The 12,910-nt window shown below is 35.1% G+C and overlaps 3 protein-coding genes across 3 annotated transcripts; 2 read left to right on the top strand and 1 right to left on the bottom strand.

The window, feature by feature from the left end:
* Nucleotides 1-174: 174 nt before the first annotated feature.
* On the bottom strand, nucleotides 175-2,347 carry LOC102582073 (uncharacterized). Its single transcript, XM_006348250.2, has one exon. The coding sequence runs from the start codon at nucleotides 2,336-2,338 to the stop codon at nucleotides 386-388; it is 1,953 nt and encodes a 650-aa protein (XP_006348312.1). The 5' UTR covers nucleotides 2,339-2,347; the 3' UTR covers nucleotides 175-385.
* Nucleotides 2,348-4,509: 2,162 nt separating this feature from the next.
* LOC102581749 (rab3 GTPase-activating protein non-catalytic subunit) lies at nucleotides 4,510-9,056 on the top strand. Its single transcript, XM_006348249.2, has 8 exons — nucleotides 4,510-4,965; nucleotides 5,611-5,745; nucleotides 5,906-6,085; nucleotides 6,325-6,386; nucleotides 6,515-6,672; nucleotides 7,820-7,968; nucleotides 8,258-8,401; nucleotides 8,685-9,056. Exons 1-8 carry the CDS (start codon nucleotides 4,612-4,614, stop codon nucleotides 8,868-8,870), a joined length of 1,368 nt encoding a protein of 455 aa, XP_006348311.1. The 5' UTR covers nucleotides 4,510-4,611; the 3' UTR covers nucleotides 8,871-9,056.
* An 85-nt stretch (nucleotides 9,057-9,141) lies between these two features.
* On the top strand, nucleotides 9,142-11,943 carry LOC102581418 (peptide-N4-(N-acetyl-beta-glucosaminyl)asparagine amidase A). Its single transcript, XM_006348248.2, has one exon. It carries the CDS (start codon nucleotides 9,577-9,579, stop codon nucleotides 11,326-11,328), a length of 1,752 nt encoding a protein of 583 aa, XP_006348310.1. The 5' UTR covers nucleotides 9,142-9,576; the 3' UTR covers nucleotides 11,329-11,943.
* The last annotated feature ends 967 nt before the right edge of the window (nucleotides 11,944-12,910 follow it).

The following is a 12,910-nucleotide window of genomic DNA, read 5'->3' as shown; positions in this document are numbered from 1 at the left end:
AAATCCATAACTCAGTCCTTTTTGCTTTGGAGACGGATCAAAATTTGCATGAAACCATTTATTCTTCAAAATTATGAAGTGATGCATTGACTGGAAATTGTAGGTCAGTTTTCAGTTGTGAATTTGCAGACTTATTGTTACAATTTGTAGAGTTTGTTCTATGATGACACATGATTAAGATCAATATTCCGATCAAAACTTGGTATCAATACATAGCAATATGTTCTTGGTGAGATTGCAGAGTCTGCTTTTTCCCTCAAGTGAAATTATACAAGAAAATAACTTAGCTCTTATGATAATACATTGTTTCTGCAGTATTACTAGCAGTGTAGCACAATGAATCTTTGTATCTAGTCCTACCCAATTGCAAAAGCTGGTAACTGTTTCATTTCTTCTTACCGATCTCGCCTTCTAGTATAGCATGTCTGGTTAAAACAATTTCCTTTACCAGATTCTTGTAAGTGAATGGCCTGACTGCAGCTCTCATGAACAATTCAGGAGGCATTTTACCTTTCTTAAGTTTTCTTCTCCAAGGACCAAATCCATGACTCTCCCACTCCTTTGGGCTAATTTTGGCTCTAACACCTCTCATTGCCAATTCATCTCCACCATCTTCCTTTGCTTCTTGTTCCTTGTCTTCCATTGCATTTATATGCTTTTCATAAAACTTTGTTGATGTCTCCATATATTTCTTGGCAAACTTTTCCATTGCTTCGTTGCTACCCAATGCCTTCTTAAATTCATCTTCCCAGAATCTTGTGTCCTCTTCCTGACTTGAATCGTCATCCTCCTTGATACCCAGCTCATCATCATCATCTCCACTTGCATCCAAATCCACATCGTCCTCATCTTCATTGTCATCGTCATCTTCACCATACTCCTCATCCTCAATCCAGTCCACTATCTCGGTCTCTCCCTTGTTATTTCTGCCATAATCATCATCATCCGGTGCATCACAACCCATCTCCATTTCCTCCAACTTCACCTTCCACTCCTTTGTATAAGGATGCAACAAAGGCACAGGATGATTGTCTAACAAGAACCCCAAACACTTGGACTTCTTCTCATCACTCAATTTCTCATAAGCCTTTACCACATCATCCACAAATGCCTTAGGATTCACTCTCACAATCTTACACAACCCACCAAAATAAGTACAGAATTCCACCCTTCCGTTATCATCCTCCAACTCAAACAAACAATCCTGTTCAGTTTCTGGATCAAGCAAAGGCGTTAACGCCTTAAAAAAGTCATCTTGAGGCTCAAACCTACACTGATATACAGGCCTCTGTACATATACAATATCAGGTCTCATCCATGCTGCACATTGTGTGATCAATGACCTTGCTTTATTCCCGAGCCGCCCCATCAAATTCCATTTATCCAACCTCTGATTCCCAGCTTCAACAACGACCTCGGACACCAAAGTCCATTGTTGCCAAGGAAAATCCGATATCCTCCACTTAGGATGCCTAACAAATACCCAAAAGTATCGAAAACCAACATTTTTATCCATTGCATCCAATCTATTCTGAAATTCCTGAGCCATTTCATGTTGCTCAATCTTCTCCCACTCTTCTTGGTCCCTAACCTCACCAATCATCGATACACATGGGTCCGAGAATCGCCCTCGAATAGGCTCCCCTAATACAACTCCACGCCAAGAATATGGCCCAAATTGACCATACTTATACCAATCATACGGGTGTTTGAGATTTGGGTCATCTCTTTCCATGAACCTAACCATTCTATCATACCCCAAACCAATCATTTGCAGCTCTTCCTCGGAGAAATTATCCGGGTAGTTTCCATGAGGATTCTTCAACCTGTAGAAAAGACTCTCAGCTAATTTCTTACTTTTCCGGCGGGCATTTCGCTTAGCTTGTCGCCGGAACTCGCCGCTTCCCTCAATGCGCCCGGGTGATGTTCCACCGGATTTTCCTTTGCTTCGGCCGGCAAATGACCGGATATCCCTCCGGTAACTGTCATTTCGCCGGGAAATTGCGATTTCCCGGCTCTGGGCTTGAATATAGAGAGGCTTCGGAGTTCTATAGGTAGATGGAATTGAGGGCAGTGTTCTGCGAAGAGGGTTGAAGAATTGGGCGAGAGATGGTAATTGAAGAGTTGTGAAGGTAGGGTTTAGGGTTTTAGCTACAGACAAGTTCTGATTCTGCATTTTTTCTACAATTTTTTCACAGCAATTGGGGAGAAGGAATGAGCTGTGTTGCTTTATAGGATAAAGGTGTATATACAGAACAGCTAACAACTGAAAAAGGAAGATACCTATGCGCCATGCTCGACTCAGAACGCATTGAGAGGAGATTAAATCCCGAGTCATCTGTGTGGATGGCCACCCTTCAAATCAACTGAGCTATCCCAAAGAACAATCTTTTTTTTTATGAGTTATATGCTTCAATTATTACTTTCTTTGGATTAAAACATATTTCGATGATAAGTTGATCTACACTCATTTGTTATGGATTGAGAATAAATTGGCATTTTAATACAAAATAGTTTTCCTACCGAAACTATCACCCCTTTCGCACTTTATTGTCATGGAGTGGGGTGGGGGAAATGGAATTTTCTTTTTTATTTCACAAATGGACATGCTAGATCATATATCTATATATAGATAGATAGTGGGGTATCCACTCCTATAGCCATGTTCTATTCGCTAGGTATTTGACCAAATAGGATCGTCCAGTTTCTATAGAATCTATCTCTAAAATACCTCTAAAGGGGGATAAGTTCTATTCGCTAGGTATTTGACCAAATAGGATCGTCCAGTTCCTATAGAACCTATCTCTAAAATACCCCTAGAGAGGGATAAGGCTAAGCGGAGCGAAAAGGATTTTCCATAGATGGAAAATAAAAATTATTTTCCCCACACGAAGTTTGTGAATAAGTGATTACCTGATATTGAGCCAGAAATATTCATTTTTCTGCTAAATAGGATGGATTGAACTCATAATTCATTAAATGTTTTTAAAAAAAAAATTAAATTGTCTTTTTTTTTTTGAGTTTGTACATCAAAACTATAACATCTCCTAATTAATTAATTAGTATTTTCTTTATGTGTGTAAATAAAAAACACAACAAATTTGTTTGAGATGAAGGAAATAGAATTTTTGGCTAAAATCATCCCTCAAGTATGACTTAAACCTAAAGTACATCTTTGTGTTATATAAGTGAACAAAAAACATCCTTGCACTATCCAAAAAGTTGCAAGATTCATCATTCTATCAATTTTTCTAAGAAATTCACGCCACCAACAAAAAAAGTACCAAGTCGAATGAATATATGTACACATGGTTAAGCAAGTCAAATTGGGCGATTTATCTAATTTTTAGAAATTGAAGGTTTAAATCATATTCAGACAAAATATATTCAAATTCTATATATTCTTTGTAAAAAGTATGGCCAAATACAACTCCAACTTCAAAAATTTCAAATAAAGTAATTATTTTTTATTTTCATAACTAAATGCCTACGTAATTTCACTAAATTTCCAACATTTATGTACATTGTATAAAATGTGAATTGCATTGTATATAACAAACATACATACTAAATATTTTATTATAGAAAGTCTCTAAATAGTTGGGCGTAATATTTTTTTAATTAATTTTTCTAAACATCGAAACCTATTGTATAAATATTTCAAGACTTATGTATTGTTGCAAGTTAATTTACTTAAACAAAAAACATATAAACAAAGAACATTCAAAATTTAAATTCTGAGAATGAAAGATTCATTTCCAATTCATATCCTTTTTCTTTGTTGGTAACTTTGATCTTCTCGTCGTGACTAAGACATGACCAAATTAAAAAAAAATTAAAATTATTGGTTCAATCAGTTTCTTAACAAAAATAGACTGAATGATGATTCTTGTTATTTTTCTGATAGTATAAAGATGTTTTTTGCTTACTTAGATAATAGGGATAAGGGTTTGAAAAATACCTCAACTTTGGTCGGATTTGCTGTTGCGATACTAAACTTTCATGAGGACCTATTACCTCCCTAGACTATTTAATACCGTATTTTAAACATATATATTTGCCCACGTGGACATAAAAAATAATGCAAAATTATAAATAATAATGTGTCCACGTGGGCACATATATACCTTTAAAATGCACTATTAAATAGTTCAGGGGGTAAAAAATACGGTATTAAATAGTCTAGGGAGGTAATAGGTCCTCATGAAAGTTTAGTACCACAACAACAAATTCGACCAAAGTTAGGGTATTTTTCAGACCCTTATCCCTATCGACTAAAGTTGGGATATTTTTCAGACCGTTATCCCTAGATAATATAAGGATGTACATTAGATTTGAGATATAATTAAGGGATGATTTTAGCCAAAAACTCAAATAGCTCCTAAAAAGAAATAATAAATAAATAAATAAATATATATATATTCTGAAATTCTTAACTATATTATATGTAAAATTCACTTTAAAAGTTTAAGGAATTGAACATGGTGCAAGCAAAGTATAGGAGTAAATAATAAAATACAGAAAGAATTATTAGAATTATATAACAGAGTAGGACCCTGGATTTGACAAATTTCCGATGATCTGACTCTAATCTTCTCCATCTGACCTGTAATGGCCCGACGAAACCATACGACGGAGCTCGGATGCATAGCCTGCGACGATTTGTCGGAGCTCGGCGCCGGCAAAGAAGGTTGGCTTGTAAACAACCCTAATCTCCTAACTGCTCTCGACACTCATTCAATTGCATTAGCCAACCGCTCGCTTGTTCTCATTCTACATTGGTCCGAAGGGTCCGACCCGGTAGGAAACCGGGTGAAGATTGTACCTGATCTCTCTCCGATCGAGGCTGAGTATATATCTGCGATCGAGTGGTTAGTGTTTGATGATATCAAAGTTTTAGCTTTGGGCACTTCTCGTGGGTATTTGTTGATTTATTCTCTCCGTGGTGATCTGATTCATAAACAGGTATTCGTCTTTTCTGTTCATAGTTTGCAAATGCAGTGGAATTAGTAAATGTAGTTGTGAATTTGATTGTTATGTGAAGAAGCCATAAGAGGGGGAGAATTGGGGTTATGTAACCTAGGGAGTTGTAGGAATTGATGAAGCTGTGGAATTCACTTTCAGAATGAATTTTAGTGAAGTTGCAGGATTATATTAGACATTAGTATTGGTCACTGGATCACGCTACACTTAGTTTTGCTATTTAAAAGTTTTATGCTTCCCAACCACAACAAAAGTTTTATGCTTTCTCATTTGTCATTTATGATAAATTTGTTCTTGAGCTGAGGGTATATCGAGAACAACCTCTTTACCTCCCACACCCCACTTGTGTAAGATTGTCCTACCTTCTACCCTTCCTAGACTCCACTTGTGGGATTGCACTGGATATGTTGTTGTTTGTTTTTAGTGTTATTCTCAAAGAAAACGAAAGAGTTTGTTTATGATGGTCATTATGTACTTTTTCTTTTAGTTTGACATCTTAACTTATTATGCCATGTAGTAAAACTAGATATTTTGGAACCTATAAGCGTTTGGTTTGAGATTATTTTTTGTTTTATTTAGCGGTGCCATATGATAATTAGCGAACTTACCAGAACTTTTGTGTGGCAGATAGTAAGCCCTGGAAAGATTCTTAGATTGAGAGTCCGTGGTACCAAGAGAGATCTAACCCAAGATGCATCATCAGAAGAGGTCTGTGTTGTTATGTCAGGTGTTATTGCTCGGTTTGATGGATCAGACATTCAGGTATTCGAATATTCTCGCGGTTACAAGTAATGTTATTTTTTCTAAATCAACTATGATATGAGGACATTTAATTTTCAATTTTTACATCTCCATTTTGATGTCGAACCATGAAGTTTAGGTTCTCATATGTCATACTGCTAATGCCCGTATTAAAATGCAGAATATGCTTCAGAGGTGGTTTAGAGAAAGACACTCTCAGTTCTGGGATGAGAGAGAATCTGAAAATTCTACAGATACTTTTGGGAGGCTTCCATACCAGCTATGGAATGTTGGTAAATATGGTTCTTGTGTTGATGCTGCTATCACTGGTCTGATGCCCCCTCCTCTGCTGGAGCTACAGGTAATATTTTATTTTCTCATTCTATCATGTTGCAGTACTTCTTCTCTTCCTTTTAAACAAGGCATACTTTTCTACTGGGATTTGTTGTTTCCTCAACCCTAAACCTTCTCCTATAGTTCTGCACACACCAAAATGAATTTTTACTGCTCTAGTGAAATGCTATTTTTTGTCCTATGACTTCCGGAGATTTTCTGAAGTTATTCTGGTATTTGAATTCAGCTGCTTTTATTGTTGGGCAGTCAAGTCAGCGTTATTATTGTGCAATCACTGTTGGAGCTGACGCTGTGATTTCTGCTTATCGGTTAGTCTGCAGTATATTATATTATGATTCTTTTTCAAGTTCATTTGATTTTTTTAACTAAAGTTTCTGTCTGCATTCCCATTTCTTACTTTATTTTACTAAATTGGATTTCTCTTTACACTTTCAAGACTTTCTGTAGACCGAAGCAGATCAATAGTAGGGGCTATTCTCTCCAAGGTTGTGCCTGCAACTTTTTCAACAATAACTTCAATCTCAAAAATGTTATGGAGAAGTGATCCATCTCCTACAAAAAGACCAGAACCAAAGCCTCAGCCTTTTGCTCGAGGTATTTGGTATTTTTTTCATCATTAAAAGAATTTCTTATTCAGTTCTCTCTATTTTATTTTAATAGCTAGAGGTTGATCACATATCACTTTTTTTACACGTCAAAATGCTGATTTTTTTTCACCTTCCAAGCATCATGCCGTCCTTCCTTTACTTATTTGAACTTCCATCTAGAGATCATGACTGAAAGAAGTGTTCTTTTCTAGAAGTTTATCTTTGAGTTGGAAAGTGGTTTGTAATATGGCCAAGAAGTATAGGTTGATTGGTTATTTGGTTATTTGGTTTATTGCATATATATTCACATAAAGTACTGATACGAGATAACATATGAATAAATTATCAAGTGTTTAGAAAGAATTTAAATATACTAGCTTCAATTTATTAATTTCAATTCTTTGTCGAAACATATATACTTATATATGTCGTATATACTTTATTGGTTGTGTCATTAAGGCCTGTACCCATTTTCCAATCTGTATCCCTGAATCCTAAGATTTAGGTGATGACAAATCTGACTTCTAGATCTGTACTCGACGACTAGTGTCGGGTGCCCACACTGGCTTTCGAGAGTCTATTACAAGTAGGTAGAGACAACCTTTGTGTCACTTGGTTGAAAAAAAAGGTTACTATGTTCTATTGCCTTTTGTTAATGACAAGCTCCTTTTTCAAGAAAACTCAATTACTTCTCTCCATTATCTTTCTGGACTTCGCTTGGAGAAAACATGGTCAATATTGGACCGGACCATGGTTATTTCTTTATGTTTGCTCAGGCTTTGGGTAACGTACTTTCCAATGTTGTGCTGACTGTTAGTCAGTAAACTGAACCTGGTAAAGTTGATGCTGTAGTTACTAGAGTAGTGGAAAAACTCAAATAGTGACCCTGCCATGTTACTTTCCCATAGAAGTTTTGTATGTTTGAATTGTGAAGTGGAGAATGCTGAAGTTACCTTTCCCTGATTATTCTTTTACTCCTTAAAATTTCAGTTGAAGTCTAATTCCCAGTAGTTCATCTGACAATATGAAGTTTAGCTGTATTTTTCCATGTTTTACATAATTGTACTTCAGACTTCATCGTATACTCTTTGAGTATCTAATTGAATTTCAATTTAGCTGACATAATGTCATTGTAAATTCTCTATTTCTGGCAGCTTCTCCTTTGACTTGCTTTAAGGATCATCCTAGAAAAGGGGAGAAGCTCACGTTATCACCTAGTGGTACTTTGGCTGCAATAACTGATTCTCTGGGTCGTATCTTACTCTTAGACACTCAGGCCCTTGTGGTGGTCCGTTTGTGGAAGGTTTGTTCTATTCACCTATTGATAATTACTTGTTTGGTTTATCCAAATTATTTATGGTTATATAAGTGATCATTAGATAGCGAAGAAAATATACTTGTGCACATTCAGTAGAATAATGTTTGATTATTACTTCAGTGAATTGATTTTTCATATAAGAACTGAATGTCAATATGGACCGGAAACAGGAGTTTACAAATGATTTTGAGTAGTTCAGATGAAATAATCCAAAGCAAACAAGCCCCAACTATCTACTTAGGTTTATCACCTGATAAAATGTATTGGTTTGCAGGGTTATCGTGATGCAAGTTGCCTCTTTGTTGAGATGCTTGCTAAGAAAGACATTGAAACGTCTAGATCTGCTTACCATGAACACGTGAAAAGTGATTATTGCCTCTGTCTAGCGATTCATGCACCACGTAAAGGGATTGTGGAGGTAGTTTGCTGCACTCTCTGCTGTATCATCTTTCTCATTCATTTCACCCCCATTTTTAGTTATGCGCTTCAAATTTCATTCATAGTAACTTAATACAGCCAAAACTACCATCCTTTTACTTAATAATTATTAGTGAAAACAACAAATACATATCTGTGCCATTTGTTGATTGCTCGTGAAAACTGTATCTGATGAAAATTGTTCGAGTAAACTTTAGGTTATTGTATATCAGAAGATGCATCGGAGATTATGCTTGTTTTGACACTTGAGTTTTTCATTGCAGATATGGCAGATGAGGACTGGTCCGCGTCTTCTAACTATTCCATGTGCCAAAGGTAGCAAGATTTTGCAGCCTACATACAGATTCGCCTCATCAGAAGTGTCTGTGTCTTCTTATGTACCTTTGGAACTTTTCTTTTTGAATGGAGACTCCGGTCTGCTCTTCGTCTTGAATCGATCTCTTAGTTGACATTATATATTAAATTCAAAATAATACAAGAAATTGCAGGTAAAGGCCTTGGAGCTGCCTGTACAGAATGTAAATTTCATTTGTTTTGTAGCTTTTTTAACAACACCCCAAACTTCCAAAGGAAAAAAAGGAGGTAAAACGTCCCAAAGTTATTATTGTAATGTTATCATATTTTTTTAATTTAAATTTGCCTAACTAATAGAATTTAACCTTTCATGTGATGTTATTTGGTTCACATTAACTATCTATCTGTTAGATTTAATTATTTATCCTACGCCATTTATATAATTGCTGATAAATTTGAAATATATTAAACTTGATATCAAACTATATTAGATGAACATTAGGATAATAAGACTAACATACAGCTGTTAAAATAATTTTGTACTCTATTAAACATGTTTCAAGTCTGCAACTGACAATGACTCATCATTTCATGTTAGTTTTTTGTCATACTAGAATGAAGCTGTCATCATTTTGGTGAATTTCCAAGCAATCCTAAAGAACAAGGCAAACTAGGAAAACAATTTCACCTTCATAGGACATTGTTTCCTCCTCCCAATTCCTAGGGGCAGATCTAGATCTGATCACGTGAATTCAATAACTTTTATTTAGATTCTGTATGTGACGTAGAAATTCATCGTAAACTTCAAATCTCGGATCCACTCTAAGGAGTAACTATTGACAAAACTACACATTCTCTTGCATGCCATTAATGGCCGTCTCTTTCTTCTTCATCTTCTTCATTTGTTTCTCAATACTCCAAATACCCCTTTTTTCCACAGCAACAATCCACAAAAGAGCTCTTTTCAGACCAAATGTCACCACTCAACAAGACCTTTCTCCCAAGAATGACACTCCCACAACCTATTTTGAAGTCACAAATCCTATAAAATTACCCAAAACCAAATCTTGTTCCTACTTAGTTCTCAAACATGATTTTGCCTACACATATGGGAAACCCCCAATCCTCACAAATTACACACCCCCTTCAAATTGCCCATCAAAAAAGTTCTCCAAAATCATTCTTGAATGGAAAGCAACAAGTAAAGGAAGACAATTTGATAGAATTTTTGGGATTTGGCTTGGTGGGGTTGAAATTTTCAGGAGTTGTACTGCAGAGCCAAGGCCAAATGGAGTTATTTGGACTGTGAAGAAGGATATTACTAGGTATTCTTCTTTGCTTATGACTAATCAAACTCTTGCTGTTTATATTGGGAACATTGTTGATAGTAAATATACTGGGGTTTATCATGTAGAAATTTTTGTTCATTTTTATCCTACTGAAAAAGTGAGAAACCCCTTCAAGGGATTTGATTCTGGGGCTGATTTAATCGTACCCATATCGCGTAATTTGCCGTTGAATGATGGTTTGTGGTTTGAGATTGAGAATTCTACATATGTACAGTCAAAAGAGTTCAAAATCCCACAAAATGTATACAGGGCTGTATTGGAAATTTATGTGTCTTTTCATGAGAATGATGAGTTCTGGTATGGAAATTTGCCAAATGATTATATTACTGCGAATAATCGTAGTGATATCGCGGGGAATGGTGCTTTTAGAGAGGTGATAGTAAGTTTGGATGATGTTGTAGTTGGTGCAGTTTGGCCTTTTACTGTGATTTATACTGGTGGTATCAATCCTCTGTTGTGGAGACCTATAAGTGGAATTGGCTCATTTGATCTTCCTTCATATGATATTGAAATTACGCCGTTGTTAGGGAAGATCTTAGATGGAAGTTCTCATAATATTTCGTTTAGTGTTACAAATGCTTTGAATGTATGGTATGTTGATGCAAATTTGCACCTTTGGTTGGATAAAAAGAGTGTAAAAACAGAAGGGAAGTTGTTGGAGTATAGTAGTTTGCCCCTTTCATTTTCTCTTGCGAGTAATTTTACTGGTCTTGATGGTTCCTTTTTGACAAATGCTCGTAGATCGATCTCAATGACTGGATGGGTAAAATCATCTTATGGAATAGTCAACACGAGATCATCTCAGAGTTTGAGCTATAGTAACTATATGGTGATGGGAAATGACGCGAACTTGCAAGTTGTTGATCAGACTATTGAGTTTAATGACACTGTTTATGCTAAGACGCGGTCTTTTTCTGTTCAGGTTCTTGAATCCTTGAAAAAGTTTCAGCTTCACATGTACTCTGATGGAGTTGAGATAGGAGATAAAAGCTATGCTGCTATCTCGAATGTGACTTTGATATTCGATGAGAAGAGGTTGAAGTATGGATCCTCAGCCAGCTCTGTTCACAATCTGCAGAACGCGCAGGGCTATATGCTTGTAAAGGATCAGTCGCTAGACAGTGGACTCGGGAGCACACAACAGATATACAAATACAACAACGATAAAGGCTGCTACTTCAGGAACATAAGTAGCTCAAATTACACAGTGCTTTATGACAAGGTGATCAATAGTTGTAGCAAATTGATCAATACTGTATCATAGCTTCTAAGTATCATGCAAATGCAGTGACCTTTTCATGTTCCTGATAGTAGAGACAGATTCAGAATTTGAAGTTTACTGGTTTCTATAACTATATCGAGTTAATACATAATAATATTTGGGTTCACAATCAAATATTTATAGATATTGTGTGAATTCTTAGATAGAAATACAAGATTCAGGCAAAAGCTACTGAGTTGACCTGAATCCATAGCTTTAAGTCTACATCTGCCCTTGCCTGAGAGTTCACGAAGACATAAACATGTGAATAAACTAGCGTGGTTTGTACCATTCATAAAATTGTTTGTGAAAATTTTCAATTGAAGCCTTTTTTATTCAAAGTATGAAGACATAAAAGTAGTTCTTCTGAAAATTTTGGTTGAAATTCTACAAGAATTTTAAGCAAAAGGCACCAAGATTCAACCTTAGTATTGATCTCACTTTTTTGTTGTTGTAGTACATCTACTATTACTTATGTTGCTCGTACTCCTCAAAATTGTCATCAAGTACATATTGAATCTTCTAAAAGTAAACATTTTTAAAAGATTCGACACGAAAACAGAAATACTTTAAGAGAATATAAGCAATATAGCCAACAACAGGACTAACAATTTTAGACAAATAAAAAAGTAGCAAAATAGATCATGTCAGTGACCCCAACTACCACTATGTTTTATATAATATAAAATATAAAATATAGTACTATATAATATAATATAAAATAAAATGAAAAAAGACAAAATTCTCCCAGATGTTTATTCCATTAATTTGGCCCAGCATGTCTCATTGCTAATCTCCAATTAATCCTTTTTATGTTTATAAGCCACCTTTGATTCTGGTTGACCAAATCAAATAAACAAAGATCTCCAAATCTAATATTGCTCCCTCTAAATTACCTTTTCATATATTTTAGTCATTACAGCATTTGTGTAACATCCACCATCATGTTAAACGCTTAATATTGGGTGCAAATACATTTTTTTCCAACTATCATGATGAAAAAAACATTAATTTGATCTTAGATGAATAAAAATTGGGAGAAATGCGCGAATCAAATCTAAATAACTTAGTTGGAACTTGGGATATAGGGACTCCGTCAAACTCTATGAATTTTCCACGAAGTTTGAGTTTATTTTTATAAGTTCAACCTTTAAGATTTTATTAAATTTCATGACATAGTTATGAACATTTTGATTTTTTATAAGTTTGAATTTTAGGACAATTTGAATTAAATTTCAACAGATTAAAAGTATTACAAGGGCAAAGATAATGCGTACAACAAGACATGATTATTTTCTATTTATGGATATGATTATGACTATATGAAATTTGTCTAATGGAAAAATCTCTTTATGGAGTGGGCCTAACTACACATAATAATTGCTACTACTACTAATTAATGACTTATCATAGCGTAAGTCTATTTCATGTAGACTCTAAAAAAAATGCTTAATTCATCAATTAATTATTGTGACAATCTGAAATTAATGGTATTGTTGAGGGTGAAATTGGTGAAAATCATGTTTTCGCCATTGACAATGATGGATATAGTATTCATAGATCATATTCATCCAGTATTTTTGAT

Source organism: Solanum tuberosum, unplaced genomic scaffold (genome assembly GCF_000226075.1).
Source record: "Solanum tuberosum cultivar DM 1-3 516 R44 unplaced genomic scaffold, SolTub_3.0 scf00096, whole genome shotgun sequence".
NCBI classification, from domain to species: Eukaryota; Viridiplantae; Streptophyta; class Magnoliopsida; order Solanales; family Solanaceae; genus Solanum; species Solanum tuberosum.
The sequence above is the reverse complement of the archived record's forward strand: the minus strand, read 5'-3'. Positions and strand labels throughout refer to the sequence as shown.